Genomic DNA, 20,789 nt, shown 5'->3' on the forward strand with positions numbered 1-20,789 from the left:
ACAGACCGGAAAGAGAAGAATATAAATTTTAGTTGTATATCAAAAACTGTGGACCAGAGATCTCTCCTCGAAGACAAACGGGGTTCATTTTAAGAAAAGGCGAATCATTAGGGTTTAAAAAACAATTTATTTTGAGACTTTCGGGGTCAGAAATAAAAGGCGTATCATTGAATTTTCAGTTTTTAAATACTAATTTTTAGTTTATTAGTTGAAATTTCCCATAAAGCGCATAACGGAGAAGATTAAAGTTGGATTGGTTTAGCCGTCCCAATACACCGTCCCTGATGACACATTCTCCGAAATACCCCTTCCCGTTAAGTGAATACACGCGTTTGCCATTTATTGTAGAATACCATCTAGTGGTATTACATATCTGACACCTGAGAGGTAAATGAGACATTTGAAAATTTTAACGGTAGACTTAAAAAGGTAAGCGGCTCCATAAAGTAAGAATCGCGTGAGGAAACGCGGGTCTTAAAGATTGACATATGGCAATAAACGTGTGGAGCGGGAGGTCTGAAACGTAATGTTTGGCGCCGCGGCTATGGGCCAATGAATGCACTAAGTAAACGGTGCTGTACCGAAAACGCTGTCAACGACTCAAAGTTGGCCATGTTTATTTTATATTTTATATTTTAGAACTGCCATGTTTATTTCTTCTGTTGCTTTGCTGAGATAAATGACTACAATATGCAATTTACGACTGTAATCAAATGACTACAACTGAACTGTTGTTTCTTACAATTCATGTGACTACAACAATCAGATGATCTCAGTCGTTAGTTGTAGTCACTTGATTACAATTCATAATGACCAATTGCATATTGCAGCAGTTCAAACCTTAAATTATACTGATTTTTTAACAACATATATAGCGATAGTTAATAATATTAGTTCTCGCTTACAATATATATCTAAGAATAATACATGTTTATAATCACTAACTAAATTTTTTTAAATAGAGAATACATAATTTTAGTTGGATGGTAATGCCGTTAATCACAAATAGCCGTGTTTGAGGGGTCCAGTACTTCACGCCTAAATAACTTTTCTCGTTGATAATAATTACATTTAAAAACTTTTCCTACCCACAATCCATATTATTAATTTATTAGTTTCATATTTGGTGGTTACTATTGAGTATTGACTTATCGCTAGAAGGCTGCATCGTCATCCTCGCAACTAGTCCGGCTACGCGCAATTTAGTGCAAAAGGTATTCCATGCTAACGTGTGCGTGATTTAACAGATCCCAATGTAGAATATTCACGTGAGGTTTTTGCATGGATGTAATCACCAAGGATCACTATGTTGTAAGAGCGAATCTCAGCCTTTGATATCTGCATGGAGATCTTACATTCTCATTTTTGGCCAAAAATATTCCTTTTTATAAAGAAAAGGCCTATCCAAAAATACATTTTTGAATGCTTATTCTACGGGCAACAAGATTTTGATCCACATTTTAAAAACAAAAAAAATTGTTCTTTAATAAAGCTCAATTCAAAAATAATGTAAAGACACTAAATTTTATTTTATGTTTCAAAATTTTGTTATCAAATTAAATGAATAGCTGTGAAAAATATATTATTAATAATATATAGATGGTTCGTTATATATAAACTAAAATAAGAAATTAATATTTGCGAGATTATTTTTAGATATGTGCTTGGTATTAAAGATGATCATTTTGCTATGTATTGTAAACAAAATAAAATTTGATTTTAGTTTTATATATATATATATATATATATATTTTCTGTTTAGACGTTTTTGATTCACGCTTTCAAAAAAAGAGATTAGTTTTTGAGATTTTGTTATTTTACTCGACTAAAACTTTGAAACTTTCGGATAATTTTTACTGTAATATGGTTATGTTTGTTTAACTAGTTTGTTTAACCCATTTCATCTTGATTTATTTGTAATGATTTAATCTGAAACTAAACCAAGTGTAACCTGCAGAAAAAAAATAGCAAAACAACTTTTGTCACGAAGAACCAAGCATAAACAATGATTACACTGGCATGGAGCATTTTGACCATGAATTGTCACCAGAAAAAATCATGTTAGTCCAACATCAGAACATCTACTACGAATCTGCGGTGCAGTCGAAACTAGCTAAGAATAATTTTTTCTTGTATGAAAACTACAACCATTCACTAACCTAGCAGCACTAGAAGAATAGGAAACAAGACACACATAGGCAAGACTGCCTCACAAGTGAGATGACGAGAAACGGGCAGACAGTAGGAGGAGAAGACTTAGACCCTTGAAGCACTGGATACATATACGCGATGAACACATGTAGACATTTGACCTGTACGCGCTTAGACAGTAAAACAATAAGCTGACACACGACGACTTCATGACACTAAGTACGCCTGGATCTAGAAGATAAACTTCCAAACAGTCACCCTTAAGACTGAAACAAGCAAAAAAACTACCCTCAAAACACCGGAAAAGGAACTCACTGACATAGATAAACCTCCAAACCCACCACAAATCTAAAAGATAATTGGACATATGAAGCTTATAACGCACGCTACTAGCCGAACAACACTTCAACACCTTTGTCAACAAAACCAGATCAAAAAATAAAAATGTATGTAGTATCAACATCAAACCTTAAAATCGGACTCCGCTTAGAGCACACACCCTTGAACTCTCTCACCGAAACAACATAGAGTCGGAATGGGATGTCTGCCACCAAATCCACCGACGAGGCAATGGACATAGATAGTGACAACCGCCAGAGCTCTGAGCATATAGTATATCAAAAAGAAAAAAATACACCACCATGTGTGCATCTAGATGTGTCTTAAATCTCTGTGCACCAATAAAAATCTGACATTTGTTTGGTTGGATGTAGGCGCTAGGAAGATAAATTCGCTATCAAGGTTGACATCTAGGGGGTGCAGGGGCTGCAGGCCCCCGCAGTACAGTATGTCTTTTCGGTTTAGGAAATTTGTTTTTTCTAAATAGGTATATATTTTTATATAGAAAAGAAAATCAGGTTTTGAATCTGCTTTAAATACTAGTCTATGGATTTGTAAAATTATTGTTTCACATAATAATAAAAAATCCGAAATGAGTATTTGCCTAAATACGTTTTTGTTCTCTATTATTTTCTTCAAAGTTGATTCGCGTTTGTTCACAACACCATGAAATAATGGAGGAAATATTGAAATAAGTGAGGAGACCTCATGTACCTACAAATAATCGAAAAAGTTATGATTTTTTTTTGCTAAACAGTAAATAACATTTTATTATTTGTTTTTGAGAAAGAGAAAAAGAGACTCATCGGATTAAGACTCTCAAAAAAATTATAGTTTTTTCAAAATGCATAATCATTGAATTGCAGGTAACTAAATTTTTTTACATTATTTGGCCATTTTCTCTATTTGGTGTGGTTGATTGATGAGGAACTGAGGATCATACCCCGAACAACGATGTCCCCCACCAAGCGAAGCGAGGCACAAGATCCTACACTGCAAAGTTTTTTATTTAGCTACAATGCAGAGTTTTTCTTTTGTTGCTAAAAAGCTACAATGCAAAGTTTCGAGTAAATACTCTTAAATAGTTGTTTCAAAAATCAATCGTTGAAAAAAATTATATGTATGGAGTCCGTATATATATATAGAACTGGCTCTGTGTTCATAATCATTTAGTTGTAAAATTTTGAAAAAGTAAACAATTTTTGAAAACAAAAACAATTTGTGCTATACAAAATAGGTTAACATTAGGCTAAACAATCATTTACAAACATGATAATGTCATTGTTGAGAGTTGGAGACGGAGTTACGTGTAAGTAACTCTAACGGAATAACTTGTTTGGTACTGATATAGACAGCTAGCATAATTGTTATTATGGATACTGTTTTGATATGTATTTCTTTGTGGTTGTGAATTTGTCGTAATTTCAAATTGCCACATCATCTCTTCTAGCCGCCATTGTGTGGCAATATCTCAACTCAAGTTCCCAACCCTCGTGACATTTTTGATTAAAAAAAAAAACAATGGAGGAATCAATAATCAATCTGTGCATACTTATCTAGTCCCGTGTAGCTCGTGCGGACCAAAGAAACCAGGGCCGTTGTATGTGTGTCCTAACTCCTAAGAGTCAAAACATCAAGGGTTGGCTGTTTAAAACCCCTGTAAATATATCAATCCTATCTAATACCACTCGTACTATTCACTTCTTCACAAGACCACCTAAAGATATTATCTCACTTTACATCATCCTCTAATCTTTTTAATCCTGTCCAATTTCTCCTCTCTAATCCAAAATCAAAATTAAAAGGTATGAATAGCATTTTGAAACTCTATATGTCTCTCCTTGCCTTGTCCGCTTTCTTAAGGAACATTATTGATTCCGCTTCTTTTATCACCATACTCTCTAAGTTGTTGTAACCATGGGCACCGATTAAGACGAGAACTTTTTGTTCATTTATGTGGATGGTTTCGACTAAGCTTTTTCTTTCATAAAGATCATTTAGTAAGTTAGTATAAAGTTTGACCAAAAAAAATGGTAAGTTAGTATGAATTATTACCAAAAGTAAATAGATAACGTCAACTCCATGGGTTCGATTAGGTCTGCTTGACGACATATCATATTGTCATGTGGTCTTGTTTACATAAAATTAATATAGTTAATATCCATGTGCTAACTATCAGATTTATCTTTTCTGAAACCCGGCCAACCTGATAAGGTAATTAATAGCCCACTACCCAACAGAAATTTGAAACACCTGCCCAATTTTAAAATCTCTTAAAGCCCAGCACTTAATGATTTTAATGGATTTAATCTTGTACCCGGAATATGGCGAGCATTTGACAATTCGATTCATCTCTATTTGGATTATTCAGGTTTTCAATAATTTTGGTTTCAAAAGCAACTTTATTCGAAATCAAATTTTATATCAGTTAGTTTTTAAGAAATTGTGTTAAAAAATTATTTGTGTTTAGTTTGATTTGATATTATGAAAAAATTATATCAAAAATGAAAAAATAATTTTATTTAATATATATATATATATATATATATTGTATTTAATATAATATACTCCCTCTGTTTCAAAATAGTTGAAGTTTTAGGTTGGGGCACAACTATTAAGAAACTTATCTTTTATCCAAAAAATATCATTAAAATATAAATTAAAAATGTTTTAACCAATCACAAAACATATTATAAAATATGATTGGTTACATAGTTTTTGATAAAGTTAAAAAGTACATTGAAATATGAAAACATCATCTATTTTGAAACATCAAAAACTCTCTAAAACATCATCTATTTTGAAACGGAGGGAGTATTATTTTGTATAATTTGTAATCTATTTTTTTTTAAAAATCATTCGAATTATTTTATATTTATGGAAAAGTTTTTTGAATTTGATTGTCTTAGTTTTAGAGAAGAATTTATATTAACAAACGAATCAATTCGAACCAAAACTTTATTAAAAATAATTGAAAATTTAATAATTTAAGAACTTAAACTAAATTTTGTACCAAGCAATCCATAAGAAAGTTTCGTGTTAAATACTACTCCCTCCGTAAAGATCCATGTTTTAAAAATATAAAATTTTCAATGTATATAATAATGATAAAATGTAAATTTTGAAAACATTAATTATATTTACTGAATTATGAATGAGTAAAAGTTATGGGAAATGGCTAAACACAAAATATAATACATTTATAACTAAATTTTTTTTATGTTTTTTTAATATATATGAAAAGTCCAAAACATACTTCATTTTGAAATGGAGGAAGTATTATTTATAAACCAAAATTACAAATACTTCTACCAAAACCAAATTTTAATTTAGACTGAAAATAATAGAATATTAGAACCATTTCAGTGTGAGTGTGAAATCTTTGTTTTCACCTAGTTACAGTTACCTTTTTCTCGGTCAAAGAATCATTGATCGATGTTGATTTAGGACTGATAATTATACTTTTAACATAGGATATGATATTTAATGAATGAAGTTGATCTTATCTCTATAGAATATTCTATTGGACTTTTGAATTATCAGTGATTGAGATAGTAATTATGAAATCGTGATTGTTTATTTAACCTTTGAGGAAAGGACGATTATGCCTAGCTAGCCTGCTTTTTTGACTCGTGAAACCTGGACTAATAACCATTGTGTGAATTGTTAAAATTTATAAGTGCATACTACAGAATAAGTTATAACTTACGAATACATGAGTAATTTAGTTGATGAAATTACGATTTTTGATATTGTTTATACTGATTAATTGGTTTAGTGATTGCCGTGCATGTGGCCAAGAAATAATTCGAGAGCAAATACAAAAACTGAAAAATATAATATTTTACAAAATCTTTAAAAATTCAAATTGAAGACGATAATTTGCAACCACAAAATGGTTTAATGATATAAAGTCAAACATGAATATCACATGGCCGACACACATTTTTCTAGCACCACTTCCTTTGTGTGCCTTTCTTTTCCCTCTTTGTGTACTACTAAATCCATATATTCTACTTTTACACCTTTTGTGAATAAAAATACAAATTAGTGATCTTGTCGAAAATATCGTGTGTCCTACTTGAACATGGATGCTTTATTAGAATCTAACGTCGAAAAAACCAGAAAATTACCGAAACTCGCATTATCTTTCAGTGTTTTGGTCAACAAATTTATCATGATTTTTTTTATGTTATTGGGTCTCGCCTGGATCAAGACTCGAGTTAAGCCGTTAGTCCCGAGCCCGAGCACGAGCACGAGGCATTGAAACTCATTCGTTTTGGAAGGGATCACGATCCAGTTCATCAAGTCTGGTGTGTCGGACTTTACATAATTACTTGTTTCTAGCAACAGAAAATTTATCTAGAACTGATAGCTTATAAAAGAGCGGTCGTATTCATTCTATATACATTCTGGCTCTCGACTGATAATCACTTCAACATTTGAGTATTCTGTATCAATAGAAAGCATATACATGTGTTTTCTTGTTCTGATGTACTATTTGTTCCCATTTTCTACTATATTTGTGGAGTGTATGTCCTCCTCCCTAGATAGTAAAAGTATATCAAACAAAATGAGTTAGGAGAAAAGAAAACAATTGTTCAATAAAAACTCTATAAATTATTTTTGATAAATTAATAAGTACGACATACCAGTTTAACACATGGTACAAATAGATATGATAATAAGATTACATTTTAAATAAAATCTTATATAAATATATAACTCCATCAAAATCATGAATTAATCATTTATAATCTATATAAGTATAACCAAAACATTGTATTAGTTGTTTTATATTTACAATGGATGATATTTATACTTTCTTAATATTTTAATAATATTAGTAAACTTATATCTCAAATCACATTTAAATTCTGTAAAATATATTTCAAATACACCAAATAATATAAAAAAAATTTTGAAAGTTAAATTTTTAAAATTTAGTTAATGTATATGCAGTAAATTCAAGTAATTTTTAATTTATAAAAATATATTCTAATGTAGAGAAATATAATAAATGAAACTTTTATAAATTAATAACTCCATAAATTTATAAAATATCATAGTTTCAACACTATTAATTAATAGAGTTTTTTACTGTAAATTCCAAATCCATCATTTTTTAGAAGACACTTCCCTGGATAAACCGTACAATTCCAATTTTTTTTGGAGAAACATACTACTACAAAATTTTTTTTACTACTACAATTATTAATACATCAAGAAGAACTATTTTCATCAATATTCCATTTCTCAGTTTTCAAACGCAGATATGCAATGCATTGACTAGATATGATATATTTACACACTGTTCTATTTTGGGAGGTTCCTGTTAGGTCTCAGACGATGCTTGTCGATGGAAAAAACCCCCAAAACGTTGTTTATTCACACATCGTATTTCTTTTTTGGAGCATTAGTCAACATATAGCTGAATCATGTACCAATATACAAATATACGTACTTTACTAAAATGTGCGTCAAACTTCTTTGTAATTTACATATATTAAAATAATATCATGTGATTGATGATTTACAAAGAAATTTGTTCACTTTTTAAAATCATACCACACAACTTTGCACCAAAAACTCATGCATTTGATGCACTGTTTAAAGATTACACGTGGATTTAATGTGGGCTTAAATTTAGGCCCATTATACGAAGGAAGGGGCAGGGGTAGCATTGTCATTACGCGACTACCATGTTGTATCAAGAAAATGCCTCTGGGGCCAGATCTGCGCTTTGTCGCGATGTCATTATCACCAAGATATGCGATAGCGACTCGTACAAATTTCTATTTTCAGAGGGAAAAAACTTCCTTTTTTTTTAGATAACTGTGCTTTATTACACAAAATAATATATAATGTAATCCTTGTCATGAGAAAAGATAATTAGTGTAAAGACAGCAACTGTTTAATTAATTTCATGAAAACTTTAGACAAAATGTTAAGAGATATGTTTATAGTTTATTTTTTGAGTTTTTTCAAAATTATTGTTGATTAATCCTGATAGAACCAAGAAAACAGTTAGCTAGTAATAGTTATACAAAAATAGAGTGTAATTAATAAGACAAGTCCAGTGTCACAATAATTAATTCCATTCACCTACATAATTTTTTGAGGAGATATGGCTTTTGTTGGATCAAATCATGAGCCATTACGAAAAAAGTTCAAAACTTTTCTTCTTCAAAGTTGGACTCAAGTTAAAGGAGAGCTACAGAGACATAAGAAAAATAAAAATTGAAAAAGGAGTTCAGAGTAAAACAACTGATATAGACTCAGAGAGAGAGAGAGAAACGTATCTGTCGAAAAATCTATAAAATTCGATTCATTTTTTTTTTACTTTTAAAAGCAACAAATCTCCCCAAAGAAAGAAAAACTATATACCAAAAAAAAAAGATAAGAAGAAAGAGGAAAGAAGAAGAACAAGAAGAGGTAGAAATGGAATACATTTGAAATATGTTTTTGAGTCATGAAGAAGAGCTTTAAGGTTTAATAATGCAATGTTCAATCCTTTCACAACTCATCACAGGTAACCAAAAATCAATTATTTTTCTGTTAATTAAAAAAATTTCAGCAACTCTTTGTCCTTTCTCTTCCATGTGCGCCTCTCGAAAATTTCGGCTTTTATTTATTTTTAATTATGCTTCGTTGTTTTTCTGCTGTTGTGTGTTCTTTGTTTGGTCAAAGCTTTGTTTTTTTGTTTGTGTGGATTTTAAGACAGTGAACATAGCTGTGAACTTGTTCCGAGAAGAAACATCAACTAAACATTTCACGCCTGTAAAGAACCTTATGATTAGTGTCTTGTTTAATCATTCCTCTGACAATTAATTAACCGAAACCCCCATTTCTTTAATTTATTTTAAACTAATTCTCTCCTCTGTAGCAAACCTTCGGAAACTGAGCAAAGTTCCTTCTTTTGAGACTAGTCCCATGCGTTGAGAAAAAGTTTCTTGAATTTGCCAAACCTCTCTTTTTGGTTTTTTGCTTTGTTAATGTATTGATAAACACGCAAAACAATGTTTATGGTAAGCTCTAATCATACCACTAGGCATGCTTGTTACTTATATGAATGCATTACTCACACACACTAACATTCCTCTGTCTCTCCATTGTTTTTGTAGCTCAGATATGAACTGGGCACTCAACAACCCAAATCCTGAAGAGAAGGAGCCAACAACAACAACCCAAAGCAGCGATTTTTACCATCTGGGCGCTAAAGATTCGCCACAAAAGCCCAGAAAAATCGATTTTTGGCGTTCTGGGTTGATGGGTTTCGCCAAGATGCAGCATTCAGTGGCGGTGAAGATGAACAACGGTAATAATAACGACCAAGTGGGTAACAAAAAGGGGTCAACTTTCATACAGGAACACAGAGCTTTATTACCAAAGGGTTTGATTCTATGGACAATCATTGTCGGGTTTATAAGCAGAGGGATTTATCAGTGGATGGATGATACTAGCAAGGTCAGAAGAGAAGAGGTTTTGGTTAGTATGTGTGATCAGAGAGCCAGGATGTTGCAGGATCAGTTTAGTGTTAGTGTTAACCATGTTCACGCTTTGGCTATTCTTGTCTCAACGTTTCATTACCACAAGAATCCATCTGCAATTGATCAGGTTAGTGTCTGCCTTATTAAAGGTTAAAGCTTTAGAGAAAAAGATCAAGATTTGTTCATATTTGATTTATAATTGAATAGTTGACTTTTCTTGAAATTTTTTTAATTACTAGTCTAGTTCTGTTTATGAATTAGAGTTTTACATTCATTGTAAAAAATGTTTTGAATCGAATAAATTTAACATTCATTCAAAAAAAAAATAATTGCAGGGGACATTTGCTGACTATACAGCGAGAACAGCATTTGAGAGACCGTTGCTAAGTGGAGTGGCTTACGCTGAAAAGGTTGTGAATGCTGAGAGGGAGATGTTTGAGAGTCAGCACAATTGGGTTATAAAGACAATGGACACAGGAGAGCCTTCACCTGTGAGGGACGAGTATGCTCCCGTCATCTTCTCTCAAGACAGTGTCTCTTACCTCGAGTCACTAGACATGATGTCAGGAGAGGTAATATTTATTACAGATACTTCTTTGTTTTTGGATTATCTTGGTTCTGAAAACTTTTGCTTACAGGAGGATAGAGAGAACATTCTGAGAGCTAGAGAGACAGGGAAAGCTGTCTTAACAAGCCCTTTTAGACTACTGGCTTCTCACCATCTAGGAGTTGTGTTAACCTTCCCTGTGTACAAAGCCTCTCTTCCTAAAAACCCCACCGTCCAAGAGCGTATAGCAGCCACCGCAGGGTACCTCGGCGGCGCGTTTGACGTTGAGTCACTCGTTGAGAATCTACTCGGTCAGCTCGCTGGCAACCAGGCGATAGTAGTGCATGTGTATGACATCACCAACGCGTCGGATCCTCTCGTCATGTACGGGAACCAAGACGAAGAAGGCGACACGTCTCTCTACCACGAGAGCAAGCTTGATTTTGGAGACCCTTTCAGGAAGCATAAGATGATCTGTAGGTACCTCCAGAAGGCGCCTATACCGTTGAACGTACTCACGACCGTGCCGTTGTTCTTTGCTATTGGCTTCTTGGTTGGTTACATACTCTACGGTGCAGCTGTTCATATAGTTAAAGTTGAAGATGATTTCCATGAGATGCAAGAGCTCAAGGTCCGAGCAGAAGCTGCTGACGTGGCTAAATCGCAGTTTCTTGCGACCGTCTCTCACGAGATAAGGACGCCGATGAATGGGATTCTTGGAATGCTTGCTATGCTTCTTGATACGGAGCTTAGCTCTACGCAGAGAGATTACGCTCAGACCGCGCAGGTTTGTGGTAAAGCTTTGATTGCGTTGATAAACGAGGTTCTTGATCGTGCCAAGATCGAAGCTGGGAAGCTGGAGTTGGAGTCTGTGCCTTTTGATATACGTTCGATATTAGATGATGTTCTTTCTCTCTTCTCTGAGGAGTCAAGGAACAAAGGCATTGAGGTAAAAGAATGTTTAAAGAAAAGCTCTTTTTGTAGTAGTTAGCTGCTACTTACTAACTTCTTGAATTTTGTTTGAATTTTTTGGCAGCTTGCGGTTTTCGTTTCAGACAAGGTACCTGAGATAGTCAAAGGAGATTCAGGGAGATTCAGACAGATCATCATAAACCTTGTCGGAAACTCTGTTAAAGTTAGTTCCTTTCCTCCTATGTTCTTGTCTAGGCCTGCTGGTTCCGGTAGTTCAGTTTTCGGATAGTTTGGTTCAACACAAATATTAACGAATTAATCCAAAATAAAGTTCGGTTCGATATTTGGTTAGTTTGGTTTTTGAAAAGTATACTGAAATTTATGATTTCGGTTATATTTTGGTTTAATTTTGTTAAAATTTGAATAAGTTTGGTTAATTTCAGTTAGTTCGGTTTAAAATTTGGTTAGTTTAGTTCAGATTTTTGGTATGGTTTGGTTGTAATTTTCTTAATTTTTTTAAGTAAACCAAAATAACTGATTGCCGAACCTAAAACCAAACTTTTGTAAATAACCTACAAAAACGAACCAAACTCCTAACCAAAATTAATTTTGGTTCGGTCTAATTTAAAATCCCTGCCTTATTCTTGTCCCCCTGTGGGAAGTAGATTGTTGTTTGATCAAGATCTTGTCTTTTTTGACACAGTTCACAGAGAAAGGACATATCTTTGTCAAAGTCCATCTGGCGGAACAATCAAAAGACGGAGCTGAATCCAAACCCGCACTAAACGGAGGAGTAGCCTCTGAAGACATAACCGCCGCTTCCAAACCTTCAAGTTACAACACACTGAGCGGCTACGAAGCTGCTGACGGTCGAAACAGCTGGGACTCATTCAAACACTTACTCTCGTCGGAGGAGCTGTTGACATCATCAGAGTTCGAAGCTTCCAGTAACGTCAGGCTTATGGTTTCTATCGAAGACACAGGCATTGGGATCCCTTTAACCGCGCAAGGACGTGTCTTCATGCCGTTTATGCAAGCGGATAGCTCCACTTCGAGAACCTACGGAGGTACTGGGATTGGTTTGAGTATAAGCAAGTGTCTTGTCGAGCTTATGCGCGGTCAGATAAGTTTCGTGAGCAGGCCTCGCGTTGGTAGCACGTTTTGGTTCACTGCTGTGTTTGAGAGGTGTGATAAATGTAGTCTGAAGAAGCCTACGGTTGAGAATCTGCCTTCTAGTTTTAGAGGGATGAGAGCTATTGTTGTTGATGCTAAGCCTGTTCGAGCTGCGGTGACTAGGTATCATATGAAGAGACTTGGGATCAGTGTTGATGTCATGACAAGTCTCAGAACCGCTGTTTCTACTGCGTCTGGAAGAAACGGTTCTCCTCTTCCTTCAGGGTAAGTAAAAGGTTTAAATCTCTTTTGATTTCTGTTGGTTCCATCTGATGATTTAATCTTTTTTTTTTTGCAGAACAACGAAACTGGATATGATCTTGGTGGAGAAAGATTCATGGATATCAACCGAAGATATAGACGCGGAGATACGTCAGATGAACTCAAGAACCAACGGAAACGTGCATCACAAGACACCGAAACTCGCTCTATTCGCAACGAACATCACCAACTCAGAGTTCGACAGAGCTAAATCCGCAGGGTTTGCTGATACGGTGATAATGAAGCCGTTGAGAGCAAGCATGATCGGCGCGTGTTTACAGCAAGTTCTCGAGCTGAGAAAGGCGAGACAGCAGCATCCTGAGGGATCATCACCAGCAACGCTCAAGAGTTTGCTTACAGGGAAGAAGATTCTGGTGGTTGATGATAATATGGTGAACAGGAGAGTAGCTGCAGGAGCTCTGAAGAAGTTTGGAGCAGAGGTGGTGTGTGCAGAGAGTGGTCAATTTGCTTTGGGTTTGCTTCAGATTCCACACAGTTTCGATGCTTGCTTCATGGATATTCAAATGCCACAGATGGACGGGTAAGCCTTTAAACTTGGCCTCCTGTTCCGTAGCTTGATTTTTGGTTAGTTCGGCTCAACATAAATCTTACCGAATTAATCCAAAATAAAGTTTGGTTCGGTATTCGGTTAGTTTGGTTTTGAAAATCGTACATAGGTTTTTGATTTGGGTTTATATTTTGATTAATTTTGTTAAAATTTCGGATAAGTTCGGTTGGTTCGATTTGGGTTTTTGATATTGTTTGGTTATTTTTTTTTAAAGAAAACCAAAGTAACCGATTGCCAAACCAAACCTTTTCAAACCTACAAAATCGAACCAAACTCCTAACTTTTTTGGTTCGGTTTAGTTCGGTTCAAAATCCCAGCCCTACTTAAACTCATTAGGTTTGGTCTTGTACTACTTGGTTTACGTTCTGGTTTTGTTCTCTCAGGTTTGAAGCGACTCGTCAGATAAGGATGATGGAGAAGGAAGCTAAAGAGAAGACGAAGCTGGAATGGCATTTACCGATTCTAGCCATGACAGCTGATGTGATCCACGCGACATACGAGGAGTGTCTGAAAAGTGGAATGGATGGTTATGTCTCTAAACCATTTGAAGAAGAGAATCTCTACAAGTCTGTTGCCAAATCATTCAAAGCTAACCCAATCTCAGATTCATCATGTAGCCAAAGTTGAAGAAGAAGAAGAAACATCGTGTCAGGAAAAGAAACATGCAACATGGTTGGTTCGTGTGTACATATAGGGCTCGGAGATTTTGAAAGTTTGCTTTTGACCAGTAATAGTAATGTTTGTGAAACGACGGTTCAGGTGTTGATATTAATCCTTACCGGAGTTCGATTTGTACCCAATCCTTCTGTTTTTTATTTTATTTTAAGACATACTAATAAATATCGATTCATTCGATATAGTACAACAAACGTCTTTATTAGGTGGGAGACTTAGACGTCGTGCTCCCGCCAACTCACCCAGACAAAAGATCATCGATGGGGAACTGCATAATGTTGATAGAACTCTGCCATTAAATTAGCTTGAGGAGAAGAGTCATGTGATACTGATAGAACACTTGGACAGAGTTTGTATAACACCCCGACCGCCCATAGCTAATGGGCCATCCACACCTGCTCTCTCGGTCCGTAGATCCCATCTCGTTTCAGCGATCGGTCCGTTAATTTTTTCCAAAGGCTAAAATCATTGTTTACTGACTCTGCAATCACCACTCAATTTTTTCCCGTGCTTTGGCATCACTTGCACGGTATCGCGAATCACTTCCCGATACGTCACCTATCTTTCACTACTCCTTCCCAAACACGCTTAACTCTAGAGTTTTAAACGGATGTGTGACGGAAAAGGTAAGTCAATTTTGGTGATATACGTAGCCAAATCAATTCTCTTAAGCCTTTCTACATATTACAACTTGGGATGTTACAATTCACCCCCTCTCAAAGAACGCAATGTCTGCACCCTACGATATGTCTCAAGACGCCTCTCAAGTCAGAACTGAGATAGCTAACCAGCTCTGATACCACTTATAACGTCCCGACCGCCCACAACTAATGGACCATCCACGTCCGCTCTCTCGGCCCATGGACCCCATTCCGTTCCAGCGATCGGTCTGTTAATTTTTTCCAAAGCCTGAAATCATTGTTTACTTATCCTACAATCACCACCCGACCTTTTTCCGTGTTTTGGCCTTACTTGTACAGTATCACGAACCACTTCCCGATAGGTCACCTATCCTTTCACTACTTAAGCCCAAGCATGCTTAACTCTAAGGTTCTAAACGGATGTGTGACGGAAAATGTAAGTCAACTTTGGTAATATAGGTACTCAAATCAATTCTCTTAAGCCTTTTTATATATCACAACGCGGGATATTATAGTTTGGTTGCAGGTTTTGCAGAGACGTCTAGTAGAGCAGAAATAATTATTGTTGCAAACAAGAGTAGTTTGCGTAGCAAGAAAGGAGGGAATCTGGCTGGTTTCCTTTTCTTTTTTTGGTTTAGCACTCAAAATTAGTTTCATGATGCAATGTTCTATTAAAAAACTCTAAAACAAGTTGCACTTAATGCACATACAGCTTTTTTATGAATAAATTGAACATTCATCTTAAAATTAAATCAAGTGGACTCCAAAGAAAAGTTGTTAGAAATCTGGTTTAGTGTCTAAGTCTTGTGATCTAGAACAACTTTTCTCAGTGGAGAAATCTCACAGAAAGTTGATTGAATAGACTGATTAGTACAATGAACCAGTCCGTGTTATAGTAGCTTTTAGAAACCTTCTATATATTTGGCGAAATAAGTCATTAAGCCAAGGAAGGAAAAAAATCAGCCATGTGTATGATCTTCTAGTCGTGAAGACTCAAGGTTAACTATAGTTATGCTTGCTATGTATCAAGTTCTTTCTCTTGTGGCTATGTCGTGTTCAGACTCGGTATTTTCAAGATAGTTCTGTTGTTAGCAAAAGGATTGGAGAATTTAAGTTGGTTGCATAAAACATTTGTTGTGTTAAAGTAATTCCTAATGGAGATGTGATAAAACGGAGTAGCCTAATAACAACTGATCAGTTGGTCAAATCTGACTGATGCGATCGAGTGTGTCTTGAAAAGTACAAGTTTTTTGAAGGGTCTTTTGGATTTACAAGATTGTTTGGCATAGCTATAAGATGAAGGAAAACATTCATTTGAGTGATATAGACTGAAACTGCTTTACAAGTGACTGTCTTTGGAACTTGGTTTATCATCATGTGGAGTTATTGATGTGCAAGAATGTGATTGTGAACCAAGTTCTGGCGTTTCCTCATTGTCTTTGCCTCGATACTACAATATCTGGTGTTTCCTCATTGTCTTTGCCTGCAATTTTATCTTAGTAGATTTATAAGTTTAGAAGTATCTACTAAACACAAGAAAACAACATTTCTAAACTTCAGTGACAAATAATTTATACTTTTATATTCATTGAAGTTGTTAGTGATAAAGAAGTGAAACAGGTGTTGGTTGATGTATCCACCGTAAACGCTGCAAACTAGTTGTTGTCACGTAGTCTTTACCATTTTTCTTGTAGACATAAATAAAGGTCTTCGATCTACCATTTCATATTTTCGTGAAATAAATTTGTACGGTTGGTGCGTATAATACGACGGGTGTTAGTGTGAGATACTTTTCTTCAACTACTTGTCTTTATTTATAGTAATATATGTGAGTTTATATATATATAAAACATATATATAGCTGACCACAAAAACCTTTTATAATCATACTATATTTAATAAAATTATATTTTCAATTATTTTAATGCTGTACGTATTTGTATTTTTGTATCAGCGAATACAATACAACCGACATTTCAATACAATGAGTAATTTATGGAAATCATACTTTTAAGCAAAGTAAATTTTAGAAAATTAGATACCGTAAAATATGAAATAAATTACCTAAAAAATATGGTAGTATTTCTATCCTTAATTATTAGTTGGAGCCGAAAAATTTAATAATAGAAATACAAACAAAAATTGTCAGATATGATACAATCGTACGTGAATTTTCATAAGACATGTAAAATTATCAGTTATAAAATGGTATGTATTATATTTTATAGTTTGTAATATTTATCAAACATAAAAATGAGATATAGATAAGAAAATAATAAATCAAAGACCATATCATTTTTTCTCATCTTGATGTGTAGATTTTTTATATGTTTCCTTCTTACCATAGAAGTGGTCAGAGAGTTACCAAATTTGCATTCAATCAAGTCAATAGTTTCGATCTTCTTATTTAAAATATGATCATTCAGGATATATACAAACATTAACATAGGATATATATAAACATTAAGATAGCAGATAATCTCATTTGTTTTGACTATGAATATTTTCTCCATTTTATACTGTTTTATCAAAATTATTAATAGAGCAGTTTCTCCCTTCTGAACAAACACTTTCTTTCTTTTCGAGTAGTCCACACACAATACTCTCTTTCTCTATCTCTCTGAGTAGTCAGTTTCACTCTTCCCGACGAAAATGACCAGCTCTCATATTTTCCTCCTCTGTCTCCTCCTCTCCCTCCTCAATTTCGCCGCTTCTCAGGACGATGCGACGATCATGCAATCCATCAAATCCTACCTGAATCTCACATCAGACGTCCACTGGTCGGACCCTGACCCTTGCAAATGGGACGGCATCATATGCGGCGAAAGCAACCGCATCATAAGGATCCTGCTCACAGGGAAAGATATCGTCGGGACTTTCCCTCAGGATCTCGGGAAACTATCTGATCTCGTCATGGTTGATCTGCATGGCAACGGCTTTACCGGTCTGATCCCTGATCTCTCCGGTTTACAGAATCTGGTATTGTTCAATGTAGAACATAATAAGCTCACTGGTGTCGTCCCACCATCGTTTACCGGTCTCAAATCGCTCATAGACGTGAATTTAAATAATAACTTCTTTCAAGGACCGACTCCGTTGTTCGAGAACTCAGATGTTTTAGATCCAGTCAGCGGGAATAGCTTCTGTCTGGATACTCCTGGTACTCCGTGTGATCCACGTGTCGAGACCTTGCTATCTATAGCTGAGTCCTTTGGATATCCGGTGAAGCTAGCCACGGCCTGGAGAGGGAATGATCCGTGTGATAGCTGGCCCGGGATTACTTGTTCCGGAAGTGATGTTACAGTGGTTAACCTACGGAGGTTTGAGCTCACGGGTACGATATCTCCGAGTTTTGCTAAGCTTACTTCTTTGGAAACAATCGATCTTTCTAATAACAACCTCACCGGGAGTATACCGACAGAGCTTACCACTTTGCCTATGCTTAGGACACTAAATGTGTCTATCAACAATATCAACGGTGCTGTGCCGACGTTCAGCGCAAGTGTGAACGTGGTGACTAGTGGTAACGCTAACATCGGAAAGGATGGACCTGTCCCACACCCACTGGTGGAACTCTTGCAAAAAATGAATAAAGATTAAAAAAATTTGAGAATCCATTTTAAAGTTAAATGAAATTAATAAAGGAAATTGAATTTTTTTGACTAGGTGTACTACACCCACGTTTTTGTCTATCTTCTTTCTTTATACAAATCAAGTTCTCTGCTAGCTACAAAAAAACATCCACGCACACAAATACAAAGGTTAACCAAGTTGCTTTGGTCTAGTGGTATAGGAGCTCCAGCTGGAGTGCCCGCCCCTGGGTTCGAGCCTTGGCCACTGCGGAATTTAACATATGGGCTGCAGCATCCGAGACCGAAGACCGTTACACGGTGAGCCACATGGTGACGCCCTGGCAGCGTCCATGCTCACTTCGGTCTCTAGTCTGGACCACCTCGGTGGGGCCAGGATACTCGGTTAGCAAAAAAAAAAAAAAATACAAAGGTTGCCGATAAAAACGAGTTCAACAGAAAAGGTAAAAGTTAAAACTAAATAAATATTTTTGATTTATATGATATAAATAATACGAATAGTGAGAATTCAGAAAATATAAAATTGTGCTAAGAGCATGCTTATGGGTTGGAACTGTTGAAAGTTACTAAATGAAAAAAAAATTATAATAATTTATGTACATTTTACTTTTTGTAAAAGGTAAAATCAATAACTAACTGACACATATATGTGTAGGTTGTTTACCAAAAAAAAATAACATATATGTGTAGGTTTCGAAACTATATCTTAAACGTAGTTGCTTTAGAACTCTTCTCATTTCTCTTTCATAACTTTTTTTTTTATTTAAAAACTTGTGTTAAGAACCTATCGTCAATCATGCTATAAGTTACTATTTGATTTTCTTTACAGGTGAATTTTTGTGAAAAAATATTTCAAAGCCTAAAACAAATTTGCATCCATTTCTGATGAAAATGATTTGAAGAATTTACCAAAATTTTCATCCATCCAAAATGAGTTGGAGAAGGTACCTTTTGAATTTGTGATCTTAAAGAGAGAAAAATGATATCTGAATATCTTTCACATATGAAGTAAAATTTAGATATCTTATGAAAGATCATAGTTAAATTCGTGGTCATGAATTTCCAAAACAGTGTTAAGTAATACGCTGAGACGATTCAATCCCTTTTAATTTGAGGTGATTGGTTGGAATATAGTATCAAAAGACAATATTTTGTTTTTATGTACTTGTTTTGTTAGGAGTTACTGATTATTAGATTGTTTAATCCTTTAATACAAATAATTTGATCATCAAGTTTTCGGCCTCGACCGGTACGTTTCGGATGAAAACTGTCTCCCGAAATTTCCACACTCAATCAAAGTGTTTGCATACACGATCTAAACGCTTAATAGGAAGACACAACAAAGAATAAGAAAGGTCAAAGAAACTCTATCCCAAGGCGACATGGCTCAATCTATGTATCTTGTCCTATGTTTTTTCTCTACCCTGATCTATCTTAATTAGCTTTCTCTCTTTGGTCTTGTGTTTCAGACGATTCTCATGTGCATATATGTCTTTTTTTTAATAGCTAAAAATGTGTCTTTCTTTTTCCTTTTCCTAGTTGAAATTGGTTCTTTTGTTCTTTTTCTTTTTCCTGGTTGACATTGGTTCTTTTGTTTCCTTGTGAGACAATATTCACACGGACTTGCACGTCTTTCTTTTTCTCTGCAAGATTACCAATTTCTCTTATTAATGGGGTTTGTCTATGTAGCCCAATCTCAGATATTACAAAGATAAGATGGAAGGCCCAAGTAAAGAAAACAAGCCCACATGTTTAGAGATTATACTGAAAATAAAAATAGAAGTGATGCATTTGTGATCGATGGATTTATGACTGCAACAAGACATAGAGATAATGTAATCTGAGCTGTGAATAGTTTCACAATAGTGCACTGAAAAGGGCTGATTACCTGATGAAATCAAAATAATCATTTTTTGATGCTTTTTATGAGCACAATGACGCAACTAAAAATGAATATAAGATCATATTGAATGTTTTAATTAATGCTTGTAGGAATTTATTACGATAAGAACTACTATTTCGAGGTCATGATAAACTGGTTAATGTAGCGCAAGCTACGGATAACGCAAGAAACCAATTGATTCTGAGAATGCCTAGGATTCGAGCCTTCTTGAGATCGTTGAGAGTCGAAGCTCTATCCGAGAACAAGGTCAGAGTTTATAAAAGCTCTTAAAATTAATTCAATGTAAAAGTCGTACCTTACAAAGCCAAGGTATCAACATATATATAGTAAAGCTAAACACTAAAACTATGACGGTTTAAGGAATAACGCCAATCCTTATCGTTAAGATAAAAGGAAATAAAAAGCCTTAACACTTTAAGTAAAAGAAAACCAAAGCCAACGTAGTATAGGAAGTATGCTACATCAGGTCCCCCGGGGTAAGAAAAGATTCGTCCCTGAATCTGCAGTATCATCACTCGAAACAAAGGGAACCAAATGCT

General features: G+C 34.9%; 2 protein-coding genes across 5 annotated transcripts; both read left to right on the forward strand.

Annotated features, from left to right (window-relative positions):
• The first annotated feature begins 7,891 nt into the window (after window positions 1–7,891).
• Window positions 7,892–14,232, forward strand: LOC103827548 (histidine kinase 4). 4 transcript variants are annotated; one of them, XM_009103056.3, is made up of 8 exons: window positions 7,892–9,022; window positions 9,615–10,107; window positions 10,316–10,552; window positions 10,619–11,476; window positions 11,564–11,662; window positions 12,143–12,837; window positions 12,911–13,414; window positions 13,825–14,232. In XM_009103056.3, exons 1-8 carry the CDS (start codon window positions 8,994–8,996, stop codon window positions 14,066–14,068), a joined length of 3,159 nt encoding a protein of 1,052 aa, XP_009101304.2. In that variant the 5' UTR covers window positions 7,892–8,993; the 3' UTR covers window positions 14,069–14,232. The 4 variants fall into 4 exon arrangements, with proteins under 4 accessions (XP_009101304.2, XP_009101305.2, XP_009101306.2 ...); XM_009103057.3 differs by having other exon boundaries at window positions 9,620–10,107; XM_009103058.3 differs by lacking the exon at window positions 7,892–9,022 and adding an exon at window positions 9,125–9,518.
• Window positions 14,232–18,428, forward strand: LOC117126047 (receptor-like kinase TMK2). The gene has a single exon (XM_033273367.1). It carries the CDS (start codon window positions 17,410–17,412, stop codon window positions 18,355–18,357), a length of 948 nt encoding a protein of 315 aa, XP_033129258.1. The 5' UTR covers window positions 14,232–17,409; the 3' UTR covers window positions 18,358–18,428.
• The last annotated feature ends 2,361 nt before the right edge of the window (window positions 18,429–20,789 follow it).

Source organism: Brassica rapa, chromosome A06, assembly GCF_000309985.2.
Source record: "Brassica rapa cultivar Chiifu-401-42 chromosome A06, CAAS_Brap_v3.01, whole genome shotgun sequence".
NCBI classification, from domain to species: Eukaryota; Viridiplantae; Streptophyta; class Magnoliopsida; order Brassicales; family Brassicaceae; genus Brassica; species Brassica rapa.